The sequence below is a fragment of the Rhinolophus ferrumequinum genome, chromosome 23, assembly GCF_004115265.2.
Source record: "Rhinolophus ferrumequinum isolate MPI-CBG mRhiFer1 chromosome 23, mRhiFer1_v1.p, whole genome shotgun sequence".
Classification (NCBI taxonomy): domain Eukaryota; kingdom Metazoa; phylum Chordata; class Mammalia; order Chiroptera; family Rhinolophidae; genus Rhinolophus; species Rhinolophus ferrumequinum.
The window spans coordinates 28,874,468-28,897,367 of record NC_046306.1 but is presented as its reverse complement, the minus strand read 5'-3'; the positions used below and the strand labels follow the sequence as shown (position 1 = coordinate 28,897,367).

The following is a 22,900-nucleotide window of genomic DNA, read 5'->3' as shown; positions in this document are numbered from 1 at the left end:
CTATTCTCGGTACCAAGTAAAGAGCAAAGGCACATACCATGCTGAAGAAGCAGCTGTAGGCAGAACTGAGCCAAGAGTGGTTTCATGCAAATACTTCCCTAAATTCTTAATTTTTGACTCATTCCTCTGCCGTTTTAATGTGGCAGACATTGCTGCCACCCCAACCCAAATTCTTATGGCTTTGGTGCTGCTCTTTGGCAGACAGCTGCAAATGAAATTTCAAAATCTAAGCATGTTTGCTCACTTAATGTAATCAATCGCCAGAGAACTAAATCTGAACTTTGGAAAATGTCTGTTAATAATTGACAAATAACAGAATTGTCAAGATGTAGAAGGCAACACAGGAAAAAAAAATAAACCAACCTGGGACAGTAACAACCCAAGAAAATGTTCAGCCGGCTGGTTTGTATCAGTGATTATGAACAACATGCTAAATCAGTACTTCCAAAGTCTGTATATGACTATTATAGGTCTGGGGCAAATGATCAGGAAACCTTGGCTGATAATATTGCAGCATTTTCCAGGTAAGAAAACTTACTTATTTTTAAATTATGTTTTAAAATGACACGAAGACATTCTGCCCAAATAAGATCTCCTAGTTTCATGTTGATGATATGGAATTATTCATCTAGATATATGCTTAGTAGAGAGGAGGAAATCCTTGGGGTTGTGAGAAATCTTGGACTTTTAAATTGTTTTAAAATAGTCTAAGCCTGGGAATCTTGAACAGTTGACTGAAAAAGCCGACCTCAAGTTTCCCTACTTTAAATTATGTGGATAATTAATTTAACTATGTATAAAAATAGTAATAAGTTCTGATGGCCCCATTTTCTTTTTCTCTGTTTATGACGATGAGAGTCTGTTCATGGTGTAGTAAACAGCATAAAATGGAAGATAGGCATCTTCTCTGGTTGCACCAAAACAGATTGTTCCCTTAAAATATTCCCATCCTGCTGGCTTTTTTTCCTTATCGTTCATTTTGATTTCTGTTGTCTAAACTTTCACTTTAGATTTCAATTTGGCTATGTAGCACTAATCTTTCAACTGCTGTTTCATCCCTGCTCCAAAGAGCTTCATCTCTCTTCCCCAGTTAGTTTTCCCTTGACTTCCATATTTCAAAGTACAAGATGGTGGGTGTAATGGTTTATGCTTTCTGTTTGTAATAACAACAAAAAACAAAATAACTTTAAAGGAATATTTTATCTCTCAGCAGTTACAAAAATGGTTTATTTGCTCCAGTAGGGGAGGAAAGCCCTCAATATACTACATTCTTTTAGGCTCATCCATTTTACATTATAGCTTTTAGTAAAGCCAGTGAATGTTGTAGGTGCTCATCGATGGTGATAAATTAAAAAGCAAACAAACAAACAAACAAACAAACAAACAAAGGCAGAAAATATCCAGGGCAAAGAGTCTTGATTTCTTTTTTAGTCTAAAGTAAAATCGCTCAAAATCACATTTCCACATGTACATTAGGAGAAATGTAACCATGCTAACCAAAGTGTTCCCTGGCAAGCAGCACAGATTCACTCGCAAATCAGTGTAGGAATATGAGAGTGGGGCCTCCCCCAAACCCTTTTCAGCCTTGACTTTGTCTCAGATCTTCGCTGGAAACCAAATGAGCTGAAAAAATGCTGGAAGGGCCATGAGGAGGGAAAAAGTTGGTTAAGAGTGGAGAAGCTTTAAAATTCTGCATCTTTTCCAATCATTAGTATTTTGGGCCCCTTCAAAATTTTCTGCTCTTGGAAAGTGCCCCTTCTGGGGCCCATGTCAACTCTGTTCACCAGGTAGTGTGGTTTGCCTATGAGGAGTCTACGGAAGACAATACCTTAGCTCAAATAGGTCATTTCAACCAAAGAAATTTCAGGCTTATGGAGTTGGTGTCTCTTAGCACTCTTTAGGTCAAAATGCTCGGGCCACAACTTATTCCATTTATGTACAACCTTCCTCACCCCTTAATCTTCCTCACTCCATGCTAGTTAATTCATTTATCCACACTTCTTAAGAATCTCTATCAGCTGGACATGCTGAGGCTAGAGTGGTGAGTCAGAGAAAGGTCCTGTCCACAGGAGCTTACATTCCAATAGATGCATATGGAACTGGCCTCCCTAAGGCTGGTGGGTTGCACTGATACAAAATGGACCCCAAACAGTTGGTCCAGTGGAGGCCTCCAAGAGGGAGCCAAGCAGACAGATGATCTCGGCAGCCCTAGAAATTCCAGAAACTTTGTGAAACATCGAAGGCTGTGGTGATATCCAAGTTGTGAACTTGAGCAGTGCCTCCCAGCTTGTGTGAATTACACCATGCTCCAATGAGTCTTCCCAGCCTGTTTATGTGCTGAGTGATTTAGGGACAGAACACAGATATGAGAATGAGTTTGCACTGCCACCTTTCTCCTTTCTCTGGAGCACGGCTCATACTAGTTTATTACTAGCCACTTGAGGAATTTTTATTGCAACAAATATTAGGGATACTTGCCAATCCAACATCTCGGTTCCTCTTTTGCTGTGTGATTTGCTGGGTGACCCTTTATACCTCACACTGTATCATCGAGCTGATCACGTGGAAGAAAGAATAGATTTTTTGCCACTGTTGTGGTGGTCTGGGGTTGATGGGATGAAGACAATCAATCTGAAATCTCATTCAAATTCAAAAGGAGACTGAAGAGCAACTAGACCTTAGATAGCCTGTTGTGACACAATGACAGGGTATTTTAAAGACATTTATGAAATGTATGCACCTTCCCCTCCCACAAATAAAACAAAAGGTCGTTCACACTGACAGCATTTATCTTTCTGCACTCAGCTCCAACAACCACATTTTGGAGTTCTGGGGACATGGGACATTTATATGACCCGGTAGTTGATTGCAGACATTTCTGGGTAAGACGTGTGATATTATTGTGCCACCACTACCTCCCTCACCACCCCCCCAATTTGGTTGTTCTTTTGAACAAATAAAGTCAAATAGATAGAACCACCCAGAAGAACATAGTTTTTTATTGCAAACATGACAAGAGCAACAGATGTCAGCTTGTTTTGTTACATTTTGCATGGTCTGACCTGATTGGAGTTTTAAAAAGAACAGCAATTTGATTCTTTTGCGCAGTAACTCAGTGTATCCTTCTTAACCACGGTCTGTACATATTTTGTGGCTTCTGGTGAAATTATCATTGGTGGAAAATAATTCTACAATTTGGGCATTTAGAAGTTTCATTATATTATAAAATGAAGCTATTCTTATTTTTGTTGCATCACTTATTGACACTTTTAAATAACAGACGGTAAAAGTGATATTATTCTTCCGCTTTAATATTTGAGAAGCAATATAAACTCACCAATGGCATTTTCAATGTTCTTTACGTAACACGTAAATGTCACAGAATCATTCTGTTAGTTTGAAAAATGGGTAAGCTGCTTTTTGCTCTTGCATTACGAAGAGCAGCTAATTGTCTCTTGTTTTTTAAGATTCATGTGGAAAGAGATTTCATATCCTAGCTCTTCCCTCCTTCCCTCCTTCTCCTCCTTTTCCTTCTCCTCTTCCTTTCCTCTTCTTCCCTTCTCCCCATTCCCACCTCAAAGCTGTGGCATCTTTATCCAGACAAGTATTGACTTACACACACACACACACAATATCATATACCATTTCAGGAGGTTCATGGCTCGTGTGAAACCATTAAAAAATGAATGGTAAGATATAAGATGACAAAAATTGTACATTTTATATACATATAGTTTATGTTTTAAATGCGTAGAGTAAAAAATAATGTGGAGAACTTGGAACTCAATATGATCATCTTACAAGACTTAAAAAACATTAATTCCCTATGTTCAGTTGGTGAGAGTGGGGCCTCCCCCAAACCCTTTTCAGCCTTGACTTTGTCTCAGATCTTCGCTGAAACCCAAATGAGCTGAAAAAATGCTGGAAGGGCCATGAGGAGGGAAAAAGTTGGTTAAGAGTGGAGAAGCTTTAAAATTCTGCATCTTTTCCAATCATTAGTATTTTGGGCCCCTTCAAAATTTTCTGCTCTTGAAAAGGGGTTCAGTAACAGCACACAGCTTAAAAGCTGGACGATGGGTGAGTGTTTTCCTTCAACAGAATAGCTCCTCTTAGAAAGTGTGTATATCACCTGACTTTTTAATAAATTAAATTTAAGGCCTGTGTTGGATGTAAAGCGTGGGTCAAAAGTCATGTTAAAGGATCCCCACCTTTACCCTACTTCCTTTACTCAGACATCTTATTTTCCATCCTTTAAAAAAGATTAATTATTCAGTTTGTTCAAATGTTTTGTCAATCTTCATATCCTTTTTCCAGAGTAGATGTACCAGAAGAGTGCAGCCCAAGGTTATAATCAGCTCTTATTTTATGTAAGACTTGGGGGGGGGAATCACTTAAATTGGGGGTGGCGTTGGGTGAGGCTTCTAATTTTGCCTAGGAATTGCATTTCGTGCATTAGCTGACAAGTCTGCAATGCAATATCATCCTGAATAGAAAATAATATGTGTTGGGAAAGAATACACAGTTATTAAAGTGACTGCGCCACCATGTGGACAAGTGTAAAGCTACTGCCTGGAGATAGAAGGATTGAACCTTGCCTTATTACTGGGAATTGGATGTATCTTTTGCAACCATACAGATGGGCCTAGAGAACATTATGCTAAGTGAAATAAGTCAGACAGAGAGAGACAAATACCCTATGATCTCGCTTATCTGTGGAATCTAAAGAATAGAATAAATGAACAAACTAATCAGAAACAGTCTCAGAGACATAGAGGAAAAACTGAGAGTTGCTAGATGGGAGGGGAGGTGGAGATAAGGGGGAAGATGAGGGGATTAGAAAGTACAGTCAGTAACCACAAGATTGCCGCGGGGATACGGAAGTCAATTTGGGGAATGTAATCAATAGTGTAAAGATTTTGTAGGGTACCCGATGGACACTTGTCTCATTAGGGAGACCACCTCAGGGGTGATGTAGATGCTTGATCACTGCATTGTACACCTGAAGCTGAAGCTGAACAATGAATGTCAACTATAATTATATACATAATTATATATATATATATATATATATATATATATATCTTGTAAATATATATATATATATATTTTTTTTACAAGAAGTGTACAGAATTAGGAATAGAGACAGTGGAAATGTAATGGCTGTATGCAATGTCAGAGAGGTAGTAGATGGGAGGAGGGGAATTATCACTTTGTGAGGGGTATAAATGATAAATGTCTAACTATTACAGTGTTTTGTACACATGAGACTAATAAAAAAAATTGGGAAAAAAAAGTCCCCTTCTGCTTCATAGAAAGACACACACACGTACACACACACTCAACTGATGCTCTGCAGCTCTGTGTGTGCTCTTCATAAAAGCTTCCATTGTTTCCTCGGCTCTAAGTCAATATTAATGCCTTCCAAGGCCTGCGTGCCAATGGCTGCTATTAAAATCTTTTTCTTTCATTCTCATAATACACTTAGAGATGATTGGTAATAAAAACTCTCTTCAAGACTTCTGCCTCTCCCTCTTCAAAATGGAGATCAAAGAATCACGCTGTGAGGGTCAGTGGAAAAGAAAAGACTTACAGCAGCAGAGCATGTGGTGTGACAGAAAATAATGACAATTATGATGTTCAAAGAAATTTCAGAGAAATCGCCCAGTAAAACTTCTTTATTATGCTTTTCAGGGTCTGGATGTTTTTACTTCATTATGTGAGGAAGGGTTGGATTACAGACCCTTAGCTATTCCTCAAAGCAACATGAAGGCAGAATTTCTTCTTCCGCTGTAGGAAGTGGGCTTCAATTAAGACTTTGGAGGTTCCATTTATTTTGGTATTACTCCATTACTAAACCATACTCACTATATTAACTAAAACTCTTGATCTCTCTGGAAACAGTTACATCTAGCTAATTAATGAAAGGCAAGTTCTGTTTAGGTGTTTGTATGCTTGTTTACTCACACATTTTTTTTGGTCTTAGTGCTCATTAGAAATACGGCTGTATTTTCTTCCATTTAAATCATACTAATGAGGAGAAAAATAATCCTGAAAAAAATAGGAGATATAAATTTTGCTGAGAAGAAAGAAAACTAGCTCTACTGAAAATTTTACTAGTGAAGTTTTTGTTCTTGGATTTTGGTAATTTTCATTGTGATATAAAAGAATCACAGAAAAAGGCATTTAAAATAATGTTCAGTAGTCAAAAATTCTTTGTAAAAAACCCCAATCTCTGCTAAATTACATTTTTGAATAAAATACTCAAGCTGAAAAAAAATAATCTTCCTTCATCATCATGCTTCAGTGGATACAGAATTCAGCTTAAGGATTTTGAAAAAAACACCTCATTATAATTTTAAAATTAATTGCCTGAAGCTAGTCTGTTTTATATATGTGTATGGATATATATATGTGTATATATCTATATATATGTGTGTGTGTATATATATATATATCTATATACAGATATATAGATAGATAGATAGATAGATATAGATATATACACATAGAGAGCTGACAAGCTTGAGAACTCATCCTAGAAAAGTGCTACATACCTCTTTGCTGAATATCACTATGGTCACCTTTGAAGTACTGCCCTTAGGAAGCTATGCACCTACGCCTGTGCCTAGTCCACCCTGCAAAGCAATTTTGGAACTCTTTCTGGGATGGCCATCAGAGCTGTCATTGTATTACCCTTGATGAATGTCATCAAAATGTCTTTCTTTCAACATTTCCTGTACCTCTAAGTAAAGAAAGAAGCCATTGGGGGCCAGATCAGGTGAGTAGGGAGGGTGTTCCAACACAGTTATTTGTTTACTGGCTAAAAACTCCCTCACGGATAGTGTCATGTGAGCTCGTGCATTGTTGTGATGCAAGAGCCATGAATTGTTGGCAAAAAGTTCAGGTCATCTAACTTTTTCATGCAGCCTTTTTGACACTTCAAGTAGTAAACTTGGTTAACTGTCCAGTTGGTACAAATTCATAATGAATAATCCCTCTGATATCAAAAAAGGTTAGCAACATTGTTGAAACAAGTTTGAGAACTTAATTGTCCTTGTATGTGTATACACACACATACATATATATATATATATATACACACACATACATATATATATATGTATGTGTGTGTATATATACAGAGGATGCCAAAAAAATGTATACACATTTTAAGAAGGAAAAACTGTATTAAAATTGTAATACTCTATATATACCAATAACAAAAGATGAATACGAGTCACGATTGACTTCTGCAATTACAGGAGTTGCTCAAAGTGGTTACCATCAGTTTCCAGACACTTCTGATTATGGTGAACTACTGCTTGAGCAATGTTGACCAAAGTGTCCACTTCTATGTATTTTTTTGGCACCCCTGGTATATATGACAATGTAGCCATAGCGTATATTCTTAAACTGTAATCTAACTTCGATGCCTTTGTATACCATCTTCAGAATGGCTATGTTCATACAAAAGAACTTCAAGTGAATATTCGTAGTGGTTTTATTTATAATTGCACCAAACTGGAATCATCCCAAATATCTCTGATCTGGGAATGGACAAACAAACTGTGCTACCTTCTTACAGTGGAATACTATTCATCAACCAAAAAAAAGCAAAAACAACAACAAAAAAACAATCTGCTGATGCCTGTAGCAACCTGGATGAATCCCAAATGCTTTGTGCTAAGTGAAAGAAGCCAGGCTCAAAAACCTACAGTGTAGGATTCCACTTACATGATGTTCTTGCAAAGTAAAACTATAGGGACAAAAAAGAAAAAGACCAGTAGTTGTTAGGGGATCTGTGAGGGGAGAGTCACTACCCAAGGAAGTGGGGAATTTTTTTTGGGACGGTGAACTATTCTAGATCTTCATAGTTTTGGCAGTTACATGACGATATGAATTTGTCCAAACTCACAAAACTTTACTGAAATGGGCACGTTCTACTGTATGTTAATTATACCTTACTAAGAACAATGGCTTGAGAAATTCATTGTTATCTTGTCGTTGACTTTCCATCTTAATAAGCGTTATAATTGCCCTTTTCCTTTAGCTTTGTAATTTGCCTCATGGGAAAACTACAAGAATATTTTCTCTTTTTAAACTAAAATGATAATGCCAAACCTCTAGTTATGCTTTTAAAATGTTTTAACTTTTTTTTCTTTAATTCTAGATGGAAGCTGTATCCACGGATGCTCCGGAATGTTGCTGAAATAGACCTGTCGACTTCTGTTTTAGGGCAGAGAGTCAGCATGCCGATATGTGTTGGGGCTACCGCCATGCAGTGCATGGCTCACGTGGACGGGGAACTTGCGACTGTACGAGGTAGGAACAAGAACCTCCCCAAAATGGACAGAAGAAAATAACATTTAGTGACTCCCTTCTCTGTAGGCATCAAGCAAACACTTCCCTGCATGTTTTTACACTCACAAAAATTAAGCTTGTTGACGTTGCCACCAAAATGCCTGACTTGTACATCCTGCTCCTCTACTTTCTAACTGTATGATTCTGGGAAAGACACAATTTGTGCCTTGGTTTTATTGGGTGTAAAATGGGGGTAAAATAGTGCCTACCTCTTTGGGTTACTGTGAGGATTAAATTAATTCACATATACAAAGTGCTTAAGTCAGTGCCTGGCACAGGGTAGTGGCTTAATAACTACTAGTAATTTTATGAGCATTAATAGCAACATCTTAGAAAATGGAGGTCTGAGAAATTGACTCACCCAAGGTCATACAGCTAGGTAGTAGCAGAGATGGGATTCAGCCTCGTGGTGACATTATTTCAGAGCCCTTCCTGCTTCCCATAAACCCACATGATTCTCACAATGAAAGAGCAAATGCAATGACCTGGTCGGTTGCGCTTTCTGCCATGATTTTAGACCATGATTCTTTTTTTACTGATGGGTTATACTTCCAGTAGAGCATTTCCAAATGCCTTCGGAGGAGTGATGAGAGATTCAACTATGATGTAAAGAAATTCCTTATTGGGGCTAATTTATTAACTTCCCAGCCCCCTAGCAACTATGAACATTTGAGAAGGTATGCACAATGATTAATCTCCCCACATTCTACTTCAGAAACTCATATAAAACTTGGTAATGAATTCTATCTGGCTTCTTTTGATGCTAAGAAGGGCAGGAAATTCAGACCCAAAGAGCAGGAACTAAATACTATTTTAAAGCAGTTTAGTTCTAAGGAATAAGGACCTTGTGGATTCACTTCCCTCCTTGAAATGTCTTCCACAGAATTCTGCCAGGGATATCAGCATGACACAGTGAGGGTATACTGAAAAGACTTAGCTTAGGTCAGAGCTTGGAGCTTCTTTAATTCTAGAACCACACGCAGGTAAGTGCTTTTAAGGCTTTTAAGGCCCGTTTGTCTATGGTAATTCTGAAATATAGACAAGGAGAAGAAAATAAAAGGGAGAAGGAGACATACTATATGGGTATCTTGTCTATTTAAAATGGAGATAGCAGAGGACTTCCCAAGCATGCCATAGACAACAACCATTAAAACAAAAGCAAACAGATCCATATAAAGAAAAAAAAATGAAACTTCCATGTTCTCAAATTTCCACAAAAAACGAAAACAAATGGCAAACTAAAAATTGAAAAATATGACAGTGTAAAGCGTTAATGTCCTTTCTGTGTAAAGAACACTTACATTTGAATAATAAAATAATATGTAACACAAAGTAAATTTAAAAAGTAAGTGAAAAAGGACATAAATAGAAAATTCACAAATGGAGACATAAAAATGCCCAATGAACGTATGAAAAGTATTCAATTCCACTAATAATCAAACAAATGTAAATTATAATCATATATTTTGTCTTCTGAATATCAAATTATTTTAAGATTACACAGTATAATCAGGTTGGAAGGAAAATGTACATTTTCAAAACAGATGGGAAGAGTATAAAGTGGAATAATCTTTCTAGAAAATAATTTGGCACAGCATATCAAAGCTTTTTAATGTAAATTCTATTTGATGCTATAAATTCTCTCTTCTAGAAATTCCAAGGAAATAATTATGATTTTGAGGAAACACATTTCTGCCAAGAGACGTGTTATGCCTCTGTTATTTTTCATATTAGAAAAGTTGGGCGGGGGAGAAACACCCAAGTGTCCCGTAATTAGAGACTGGTTGCATAAAAGATGGTGCATTAAAAATGAGACACACGTTTTAAAAATGAGATCATATAAAGAATACAATGGTATGGAGAGAAGTGACAAAATAATAATTTTTAAAAAACAATTACAAACAATAGTAAGGTCCTCAAATACATTTATTTTATTTTAGATTAGGACAAAGAATGCAGACTGCATTTTATGAGTATTTATTTATGGATGATGAAATGATTCCTGTCTTTATATTCTTATTTTTGGTCTGTACTTATACAATTCCCATTGAATTATTTTGTAAAAAGGAAACAATGAAAACAAAAATTTAAAAGAGAAAAGTGGAAAAGAGAACATGAAGAGAATGGAAATGATGGAGAGAAAGTAAAAGAAGGCAGTAAGCAGAACTCACTTGATAAAACACTCTGAAGCCTGCAAATTATATATGCATATATGTATATATAAAACTTTATTACTTTAGTTGATGTATGTTTGATAGGTGTCACTGTCCACGTTTTGCCGGCAAAGAGCTAGAGTTCCAGAGAAAGCAGGTTTTCATAGCTAGTAAATGACAGGATTTACTCTGCACCTCATTTCCGATGGTGCCAAGATCAGTGCTCCTTATTTTGGGTGGGGGTGGGGTGGGAAGAAAAACGAGAAGAAAACTTACTTAGAAACGGTAATTTAAAAGCCTAGGTAGGACTACGTTATCCAATGTCATACCTCCGGGTCCTAAGCACCAGGCATTATTGCTAATAAATACCTATTATAGTATTCCTTTACACTTATTTATCAAATATAAAGCAATTACCGAATTCCAGGCACTATTCTAAGTACATTACAAGTATTAAAGCATCAAATTCTCAGAGCAACCCAAAGAAGTTGTAAAATTAAGCCCATTTTACACCAGAAACTGAGGAACATAGCAGATGAAAAACTTGCACAGGGTCGCACGACTCATAAATAATAAAGGCGGGATTTAGACCCAGGCAGTCTGGTTCTAAAGTCTGGGCCTCTAACCACCTTGTGCTGCTTTTAATTTCCATAAAATCCCATAAAATATCATGAAGGGAAGCCCCTTTTTTTTCTGTCAATTACAGTCTCCTAAAAGTAATTTATCACTTTCGGTACAAGCAAACAGGCCCCCCAGGAGAGTTAGAAAGCTGATAGACTGGGATAGGTGGAACAGAGAGAACAAATGTGTGGTGACACAGAAAACAGGGGAATTGGCAATACCCTCAAGAATCTAAGATCCGGGATCTGGTTCCTGTCAGGGCAGTGACCTCACAGTTTATGCTCCAGATTTGTAGTAGAAACCTTCCTCAAGGATGTCAACATTCTTAAGGTTTTCTCCTACAAGTATATTCCTGTTACCACCTATGGGTTGATAGTCTATTTAACATTCAGATAGATCCTAAAAGCCAGTGGTGATCAGCTCATAACAAAGAGTATTCCCTGTTTGGTACGTATGTTTTGGGATGGCTTGGTGACTTGGAAGGAAAGGATACGTGCCTAGAGTAGACGCTCTTGGTGTCTGACATATATTCCCTTGTTACTTCCCATTTCTATCAGAACCTGCAACTTTTTGTCTGATATTTTCCCTGGCAATAGAATGACAAATGTTAGGACGGGTGGGTTGGGAGTGGGTTAGTGGGAGGGACCCCACTAACATGTAACGATGCGCAGGAATTGGTGGGTAGACACCCCAGCCTCTTTGATCACTGCAACTGAAGCATTTCCTAATTCTGTCTCCCAGTGTTCCCCAATGGGGTTGAGCCCCAGTTGCCCTCGGATGTTACCTGACCGTTAACACAGCCTTCACTGACTGCCTTCCCATCCCTCTCTCACTTTCCTATTCCTTCAATTCACCTGTGACCATTCCCCCCAAAAGACTTGCACTTACGTCTTTGTCTCATTGTTGGCTTCCGGAAGGATGCAAACAAAGACAATGGCTAACTGAAGACTATATACAGCCACAGGCAAATTTAAGTACGAGTGTGAGAACATTCATATTTGGTAGAGATTGCCTTCTTCTCTCAAAACTCAGAAAGACAACACGGAATTATTCAGTGTGTATTTGATTTACTCTATTGTTTCAAAATGTGGAAATCCTCTCAAGCAAGCCTGATCCTTTGGGAGACTGTGAAATCTATGGACATTGTTGTGGAGGACTTTTTTCCCCCACCCTCCTAATTATCTGGCCCTTAATCAAGGTTTCCTGTTTCCAGGGCCTTGGTCCCTAGCTAGAAGGAGAAATGAGTGCCAAGTTCAGAGGACAGGGGTTAGTTAGTGAGCAATTCTCTCTGAAGAAAGTATCTCCTGGTATCAGCCTGGTCAGTAAGTGTAGGTGAGGGTCATTCAAATCGCCAGAGATTGGTCTGGCTTGAATAATTAAAATGGGCATCCAGAAAGTTCTGGAACTTGCCACAGTACTGCATACTTCACAGTTGGCTCCCCAGGCTTCATCACAGAACTCTGCTTTAAGGATCTTTTGGCCTTTCTTCTCACTACTATGGGCCATATCCCGAGTATAAAGAGGGCCCGAGAACAGAGCTCTACTTTTTTACACGGCTATGTAGTTATAGAGTGACCAATGGAGCTACTTTTTTTTTTCCATTTTCAAAATGGCAATGAAAATAGCATTGCCAACTAAAATACAGGGAGTCAGTTATGTGTGTATTTCTGATAAACAACAAATCATTTATAATTGAGTGCCCTGTATGTTTATTTGCTATATCTGGCAGTCCTAGGTAAATAAGATCTTTTACCTTGAGGGGTTCTTGTAAGGATTTCATGATATAAATCCTAGGGAAAGATTCCCCAAATGGGGTGTTCTTTTATGTGCCCATCAGAATTCAGAGTCCCCCAAATCTTCTACTCATGAAATGCCTCACCTTCAGGAAAGTACACTCCATTTCCATCTTAGTGGGAATGAAATTGGTCTTTTTACTTTACCAAAGATATTTTTCTTTTTGCTAAGCTTTATGCAGGAACCTCAAAAAAAAAAAAAAAAAAAAAAAAAGGCTTTAAGGGCCAGGCTGGTAATGTAAGTATCCAAAGATGGATGAAGTTAAGAAAACAACAATGCAAGCTCAGTAGTGGAGACCAGCACACTTGAGATTGCAAGTTCCATCGAAAGGGGGCAGCCATTGCTTGGTGCTAGCTAACTGTTGCCCCAAGGGAGTGAGGATATGGGGTTGCCAAATCTTCAAAAATTTTAAGAGAAGCCAGAAACCTTGATTTTTATGTGCAATCTCCTGGTTTTTAAATGCTGGCATATAAATCAAAATTCTCTAAAACACTGTTTGGGGCAACAATGAGTGGGCCAAAGCAAATACTTTTGTGGGCTACAACTATCCCTTGGGCTGTCCGGCTGGGACATCTGATTTATGTGGAAACTCACCACTAACTAGTTTCACTTCTTGTGGCAGGTCATTTTCACTCTCTAGGATTACGTTTCCTCATTGATAAAGTGAGCTACTTAAGCAAGATCAGTGGTATGCTTACTGTATCCCAAGGGGGCTAGCGTTGTCCCCAAGGATCTCCGGGAAGTTCAGTGTGTAGCTGAGCACACAGCCACTTGTGTTGCATGCTGAAGTTCAAAAGAACAGTACTTTAAAGAAAGACTTCTGCTAAGACAAAAACAAAGGAGAAAAATAATGCGCCACAATGAGGCAATTTAAAAAACAAAACTAGAAAATTCCCAACAGGAGTACATGATATTTATAATTTTCTTTTTTTGTATATATATAAATAGTTTTGTCCCCATTTAAAATTTTATCAAATATAAAAAGAGAGAGCATTCAAAGTAGAGAACTGACCTTCCTTATATTTCTGAAATCCCATTTCTATCCTCTACCTTCTAACTTTTATGCCAGCTGGGAGAACATAGATGGTGGAGTGAGCATTTGTGTATCTTTGATTTCCATTTCTCAGAGCTTCATTCTTGGAAGAGAGGAGGGTAAGCAGATAGGCATTTATCTCTGGATCTTCCTGAAAACATAAATATGTGTTTAATAAGTGCTGCATGAATTTAAAAAAGTGATACTTCAAAGTCTTGCGAAAAATGATGATAGCCAACATTTATTTAGTAATTAATGTGTACCAGGCAATTTGAATTTATTAACTCATCTATCCCTGACCTCCATCTTAAAAAGTATGAGCCCAAAGCCCTCAGGATCTTTGTCCAATTTTTGTTGATGTGAAAACTGATGCTTAGAGAGGTTAATTACTTTGCTCAAGGTTATTGATCACTTATGAAATGCTGTCTGTAATAACCTGGTCAGGTACTGGTACTTCCAAATGTCGTTAACTGCAGCAAGAACCCTATGGCAAGCTCTATGCTAACTGCAAATGTTCTGTTTTTACAGTTTTATCCCTTTAGTTTTGAGAGGCTGGAATAGAATAAGCCAAAGAATATGAAACTCATTAGGAAACATGAGCCTTGTGCAAAATTCAGGAGCATAAATAAAGGGGCCTGAAATTTAAACAAACACAAATTAAAACTCTTAACACCCTTAAGATAGAAGGAAAATAGCTGGGAAACCCTGAGAGGAGAGCAGTGTGCCATGCATTGTGTTATGAATAAGAGATTCATTGCAATAGATGATTTAGTCAACATTTTAATAATTGACAATTGTTTTAATATTTAAGCACTCATAAATGCTTCTTATAATGGCACATTCATTTGAAATTCTGTTAGGTTGTTTTTTTTTTTTTATTCGTTTCAGGTGTACAAAACAATGTAATAGACACTTACACCCCTCACAAAATGATAACCACCCCTTCCCCAATCTTCTACCCTCTGACATCGCATACAGCCATTACATTTCCACTGTCTCTATTCCTAATTCTGTACTCCACTTCTTGCAAATATATATATATATGTGTGTATATATATATATATATATATATATGTGTGTGTGTGTGTGTGTGTGTGTATATGTATATATACGTATATATACACACATATACATATATATAATTATAGTTGACATTCATTATTATTCAGCTTCAGGTGTGCAGTGCAGTGATCAGGCATCTACACCATCCATGAAGCGGTCTCCGTAATACTACAAGTGACCATCGGATACCCTACAAAATCTTCACAACATTATTGATTATATTCTCCAACTGTCTTCATATCCCTGTGGCAATCTTGGGGTTACCAATCTGTGCTTTCTAATCAATCCCCCACCTTCTCCCTCATCCCCACCCCCTCCCATCTAGCACCCCTCAGTTTTTGCTCTATATCTTTGAGACTGTTTCTGATTAGTTTGCTCATTTTTTCTGTTCTTTAGGTTCCACATGTAAGTGAGATCATATGGTATTTGTCTTTCTCCATCTGACTTATTTCACTTAGCATAGTTCTTTAGGTCCATCCATGTCATTGCAAATGGTTAAGATTTCATTCTTCTTTGTGGCCGAGTAATACTCCATTGTATAAATGTATCAGTTCCTTAATACAATTGTCTACTGATGGGCATTTTGGTTGTTTTCATGTCTTAGCTGTTGTGAATAGCACTGCAATAAACATAGGGGTGCATATATTTTTTTCAAATTAGCGTTTTGGGTTTCTCTGGATAGAGTTATTTTTTGTTTGTGTGTGTGTGTTTTAAGGTTTATCCTTCATATACACTTCAGGGATGAATATAAAATCATGTCTACCAAGATTTAATATATTAAAGGAAATAGCAATAATAAACATAAATACTAGTAGCATATAAAAGAGGTTAAATTTCCATCTTGCAACAAAAAGCAGAGCATCTATGACTTCTCAAAGAACCAAATCATAAAGTGTTTGCTATTCACTGAGGCTTTTAGGACATCATCATGGAAATCTCTCTCATTTTATACACTGTGGCTGTAATAAAATTTTACTTCATCCTCCATGGAGCTACATTAGCTCTTTTGCTCCATTTAAACATGGAAAGTGAAAAAGGAAGAGGAAAAAAAGAGATTAAATATTCGTTTATCCTTTTGCTTCTGACTTGTTATATGGACAAGTGCCACATGAGGGAGTGCTGGGACCTCAAATAGAGAAAAATTAAAACCCACCTAATGCGTTCCAGGAATGCTCAGCATATTAGCAAATTCTTATTAAACTGTCAAAAGAAAAAAAAAAGATTTTAAAAGAAATTCCTGCCCCTGGATGCAATTAGAGGCTACCACACAGGATTTGATGGGCCATAAAACCATTAAATCTAAACACTTTCTTTTTGAGCCTAAAAGGCCAGAACATTCCAAAGTGAAGTTTTGGGACTGAGCTATGACTTGACCACCTATTAAGGTGCAGGTGGAACAGATTGCAGAATAACACAAAGAGCCATACAGACCCCAAAGAACTGAATTAGGGTATAGGTGAGAGCTGTAGCTGTTGAATTTTCTGGATTTTCCGAGATTAAGTGATCAACCTTAACATTGAGTGAAAGACCATTCAGCAAGAAAAATTGTCATTTCCTTTGCTCCAGACCCAAACGACGTATTTTTGAAAGCTTTATTGATTTATATATTTATGTGTTCTAGGTGACCGTGTAGATATACATTTCAGCATAACTATGAGGAAAATATCCCCATTATTCTCAATTTTACCTAAATCCAGGAAAAGCACCCAATTTGCTTTAAATGAAACTTTTACTCTTTCTGAAGTGAGTGTCTTTTTTGCCCCAGAAACTTGGACGTTACATTCCTATCATTAATCCTCACAATAGACCTGTGAGGTGATTATCATTTATCATTCTCCTCACTTGACATGAAGAAGAAGGACGCTCTTTACCAAGGTCTGGAGCCGGTTGGTGGTGAAGATGGGCTTTGAGCCATTTCACTCTGGAGTCTAACCCCGTTCTTTGTCTTTGTACATTACGTATTTTATCCATTTTTACTAAGAAGAAACAAAAAGGGAGGAATAAAGGAGAAAGGATAGTTCACGGAAACTTTGTCCACATTACGTCAGTTAAACATTTGAAAGTTAAACATCTTTTCATCATTATAGTAAAAAAAAAAAAGCAATTCACACTTTTTCTCACCTTTATTTTCAACCTACATCAGCTGTTTTATGTTTTGAATCTTCTTTTCCAACAATTAAAAGTCAGTGGACATGTTGTTTTTGCACACATACTCATGTACATTATACATAAACATGAATGTATATTAAAAGGTTTTGGACATCCTTGATATACAATGCATAGATGTATATTATATTTAAAGTATATAAGTCATATCTAAAAACTTTCAAAAAACTGATAGATTCAGTGTTTAAATCACTTTACAATGATATAAGCTGCACTAATAAAAATAGCTATTAAAAAGTTAGACTCTAGCTATATTAAAGACCAACACATCAAATGATATGATTTCTATGATTTTGCACCGTAATTTAAGCTATTGGGCAGCTTTCTTGAGATCATGAAATTGCTTCTCGAAATGTTAATGTTCCTTATGACATAAAGTGTGACAATGAGAAGTCAGAGGCTCACGTGTGTATCCCAATACTGAGGTTCTTAAACCGAGGGAGGTTGATTGAAGATGTCATGTGCAAACTTGATATTCCTTGAAACCCTTTTAAAAGGCTTCTTACTGAGGTGTGGTCTTCATGCCATCTGTCAGTTATGCCCGGACTTGACAAATCAATAAAATGACAGAATGATAATCTGGGAATCATTACACTACAACTAATGTTTTAGTCTGTTACAGAGTTCAGCCCAAGAGATAAAGTGGAAGCAAGGAAGGGAAGGCTAAGATGTCATTAGGACTAACTGTTGCTTGAAAATATTTTCATACAGAAACACAGAGTTCTTGAGGTGTAGTGACAGTATGATCACTCATGATTTTACTGCTCCAAGTTCAGACAATGGACCATCATGAAAGCACTGGAAAGATAAAGTCTGGTTTCCGGGCCTTTCTTGGCAATGTTTCAATTTGTTAAGTTCCCTAAATAGTAAATTAAGATTTGTTGGACCATTTTTAAATATTTCAAGCATAATTGTAATGGAAGTTTTGTTCTTCTCTTAGATGACTGACTTCAGGACATTTTTTATTTTTTCTGGGTAACCTCAATGGTAATTTTAGGCATTCATAGAATAATGCTAATTGTGTCTTTAGCAAACTGCATAATGACAGTTCCTGTACAAAAAAGGTTGACACACTCAATGGATATGAGAGTGAACATTTATGCAAACACTTCGGTGTGTCAGACTCTGCTTGGTAATTTGTCATTGCATATTTTCCCCATTATATAATGACTTCCTGTGCAGATGACAAAATGCAATTTCTTAACAAAATTTCAGCACAGCTGTTTTGGTGACTAAATTTTGCAGGAGCTTTTTAATCAAATGCACCTAAAAAACAACTTTAGGCCCTTTGAACACATGACCCCTTTTCCTTCAAACACGTAATTTTAGAAACTTAAGTCACTTTTCCCCGAAAGGAAGACTGTTTTCAAAGAAATCATTTGGACCCAAAGTAGCACGTTGCTTCATTGTTCTGCTCTAATCGGGGTATGTGATTTGTCCCACGTGGATTGATGTTTCAAATAATAGACATTCACTTTCACTGATAATACATATTTTCCTCTGTTTGTTGTTGTAGTGGCTGTGGGTGAACATCATTCTCAGATGTATTATGACCCCCTTCCTTGTCAATCCTGGCATGATGATGACCTTTAGTTTTACTTGATGGTTCAACATCTTACTTATATGTGTCTTGTTGGGCCTGATATATACAGTCTTGTTGGGCCTGATATTAAACATTCGAAAGCTATTTTGTAGTTGCTAAATTATACCTTCTCAGCTTTGAGTAACCTCTCTCTCTTCTTCCTCATCTTCCGCCATTTTATTTTTATTTTATCATTTATGTTTACTTCTGATCTAAAATCCAGGAAGCTGGGCAAATCCTATGTAAGCAAGCTTATAAACTACAACTGATAATGTTTAAGTGTGCCGCGGGGCTATTGCTATAATGCAATTTAATGCCTTGACTTTAAAACTGGTAAGAGATGAATGCATAAGAAAATGTGGCTAAGGCGCCTGTGTCTCTCTCCAGAGGGACACAGGTGGGGCAGAAAGACACATTCATCAGCAGGACGTGACTGGCATTAACAAGGGAGGCACCAGCCACTGCCCACCCTACCACCATCAATGTGCTTCTCCCTCCCATTGTTTGTAATGTCATGTCTTTACTCGGGCCAGCAAATATCTCCCATTAACTTTGATGACTCCTTGTGAAAGGACTCTCCCTTGTCGTTCTCAGAGTATAGTTCATGAAACAAATATCAGTACCATTGGAAAGCTTGTTAGAAATTCAAAATCTCAACTCCCACTATTCCACAAGAGCACCTTCAGACTAACAGATGATTTAATCTAGTAAACACAGACCTGCTGAGTTAGAATCTGAATTTTATCAACATCCCCACGTGATTGCTGTGCGTGGCAAAGCTTGAGAAGCACTGGGAAGAGACTTGAATGAAAGTTCCTGGTGTTTCCCAGCTAAAGGCATAGTTCAAATCCCCCAAGACAAAACTGTTAGATACAGTCCAAATTGCATTCCCATTGGAAGACGCTCTAAGATGTTCTGAGAGCCAGCTGATTGCAGGACAACTGCCTGAAATGCAGCACGAAGGAAGAAGCAGACTCTAAATAAATGAGAGACATGTACAAAGTAGTTTTCAATTAAAGCAGTGGGACAGGCAGGCTTAGGGTCCAGTCTCCTAAAACTTAAATCCACAATTGCTTTTCTGTCTTCTCTCCTCCACATTCAGATTACCTGGCTCAGAAATAAACATTTTTCATTAAGGCTAGGGGTAAAGCAAAACACTGCCAAAATCTAGAAGCACAACTGGATTTCTTAGCCATAGGAAGGATTCTGCCAGCTCAAGCTGTTTTGCAAAGTTATTTACCTGCTCTAGTCCATTTAAATCACTGCACACTGGAGTTTAGAATTTGTGTCAACCCAAGAGGTGGCTGAATTTTATCTAATGGGAGTTGATGTCGACCTCTGTAGTGAATTACAGGTTCCATAGCCTAGGAAATTGAGTTCATGCTCTACTTGAATGGTGGTTTGGGGAGGCTGAACTACCCTCGATCATATGGCAAATTACTATAGACTCTTGCAGTGTTTCCCCACCCTAGGAAATGTGATGTAACTCTAATAAGAAACTTTATTTTGTGAGTGAGTCTGAGGATAGTTTTTATTCTGTTACACAGAACGCACCAATGTTTCCCACTAGCCCATAGCCCATTTCGGGCTAGGGGAAGGAGCGATGGGTGATAGTTTAAAGTGGCATTAATCTCATTTATTCCCATCTAATTATATTTCATGAAAGAGTACACGTATTATGTGCTATTGAGTCAGCTCCAGCTCCTGGTGACCCTGTGAATGAATGACATGCACGATGTCCTGTCCTCAGCTCCTGTAGACGCATGCCTGTTCCTTACTTGTACTCGGCTCTTCCCCAGGAACTGTTTCAGTGCCTTCTGACCAGGGATTCTCATTTTTCACCACTTTCTCTTGTTTCATTTTGGACTTGCCTCAGATGCTTTTCAAAGTGTAACGTAAGAGAAAAAAAGAAGAAAAGAAAACGCAGCAGTGGTTTAACCATTGCCTTCTGCTGCACATTGTGTGAATCTAAACTACACGAGCTCGGGTCCGTGGTGTCACCGTCACCAAACGCCTATGAAATGTAAGTGCCCCAGCAGGGAAATGAAAGGGTAGGGAAACAAAAACATGTAGTGAGAATTTCAAATTTTTTCTTTCAGGAATTATTGTTTGATGGCTGGTCTAAGCAAACACTGGCAGTCCTTTAGATCTACTCTGCAGTTCTCTCTATGGAAACCTGTAGACACATAAAGGGGAGGGAGTGGGGATGGTAAAGGCATGTTTTTATTGTACCTCTTAGATTATTAGCTGTTGTCTTGTTCCTGGTTTTTCTGGGATTTGTACCTCGGGAATGTAGGCGTTATCTCACCTGATATTCTCTCCCTATAGAGGACGGAGCAGGGAGTTCCTTGACCTGGAGAAAATTTCTTTGTCTTTTAACAGCTTTCTTCTTTAAACATTTGACATTATTTGCAAGAGAAAATATGAATGGGTGTCTTGAGTGGCAAAACCATTCCATAAGAAAGCTGAGGGTGGAGAAGATTATGAATGATGATGTTGAAAAATCCAGGTTTTTGGTAACATTAGGAAAATTTAAAAAGCTACTTAGGACTTTTTCCCCAAATAGTGTTAGGCATCCCATCACTTAACCCTTTACAATTGCATGGGTTCAGAGTTTACAGAGAAAATGTTCACAAACATTGTCTCAGTGGATTATTAGGCAATGCTATGAGTAGATAGGGTAGCATCTGTGTTTATAGCTATTTTGCAGATGAAATGTGCCTTGTGGGTGACACCGCTGAGACTGCAGTTCATGCCTTCTGACTGTCATTCCATTGTATCCTATTGTCTTTCTGAGATATAGATATTACCTCCTAAGATATATATATATATATATATATATATATATATATATATATATATCTATCTTTGTAATTGGTAATTGGTAATTGGTAATTATATATATATATATATATATATATATATATATATATATATATATATATATAAAATGTTTATATGTTTATCTTTGATGCTTCAATGCCTGAGACCTTACTAGTGTCTCTTTTAGTGGTGATGCGTGTGTCTTACTCATTTTTCTTATATCAGTGGCATCATGTATTACTGTTGCCTCTAAATAAAGAGAAGAAGAAGTAATGTCATGTATAAACAGTATGACTATATAATCTAGAGCATTAAAAGCTTAGGTTTCTATCCTTGAAGTTAATATCTTAGGGATGACAAAAGAGGAGATGAGTGGAAGTAAGGAAACTGAGGAAATAGAGCCCTGTCATATGGGATCGATGTTTCCATGATGGTGTAGTCACCTGGGTATGATAGCCAAGATTTTTAGCTTTGGATCAACATTAGGGACCTTCATCATGGGCAAGAGCCAGACCTTGCCTTTATAGTAATATCACCTCAGAGGTGATCTCCATTTTGCCAGGAGTTGCACAAATGCAACTTGCAGTGGAGTCTTCCATTACTGCCGCACAAGTTGGAAATAGAACTCTGTTTGAGCTGATTCCTGTCCTTTGTAAAATAATCTGACAGTTGCTGTTTTGCAGAGCAGGAGGTGAGAGTTTCATTGTGGGAAATGAATAAGAAAAGAAAACAGTTTCAAAAACATTGCTGCTATCAAGCACTAGATTAGGATAACTCTAATTAGAATTTCTTAACAAAGTCTGACTATGCTAGGTTATTTATGAAATTTAAAAGCTTGTAATTTTTGCCCCCAAAAGAGTGATGTGAGCTAGAAGGGTATATCTTTACATCTCAGACAAAGGTGATATATGAAATATTTAGCAACCAGTACAGCAAAGCACTTGACCAATTAGAAGAGAGTCTCAGATGCTGTCTTTAGTGCTCTAACAGGGCTCTGGGTGTCCCCAGCTCTGCCAGGCATTAACTTTTAAATTGCTGTATTTGGTAGAATGGGGGCAGGATCCAGGGATTCTTTGGGGATGGCATATTGAAGAGACTCTGGAGGGGGATTATTTACTTCACAGCCATGGTGATTTACCAACAGAATGAAAGTATTTCAATATTTTAACAAGCAGAATTGTCATCCTGGCATGTACCAACTTAATCTCAGATTTGCCCTTAGTGGATCCAGGCAGATTTATGATTGTCTCTCTTAGTGGTTCTTGCAAAATCCCAGACTACCTTATCTCATTCTAACATAAAGCT

General features: G+C 37.5%; 1 protein-coding gene across 1 annotated transcript in view; it reads left to right on the top strand.

The window, feature by feature from the left end:
• The first annotated feature begins 332 nt into the window (after window positions 1-332).
• Window positions 333-22,900, top strand: part of HAO1 (hydroxyacid oxidase 1) — a 48,605-nt gene continuing 26,037 nt past the window's right edge. Inside the window, exons 1-2 of the mRNA XM_033094274.1 lie at window positions 333-524; window positions 8,171-8,322. Of these exons, the coding sequence (XP_032950165.1) occupies window positions 388-524; window positions 8,171-8,322 (289 nt within the window). The 5' untranslated portion in view covers window positions 333-387. The remainder of the gene's footprint in view (window positions 525-8,170; window positions 8,323-22,900) is intronic.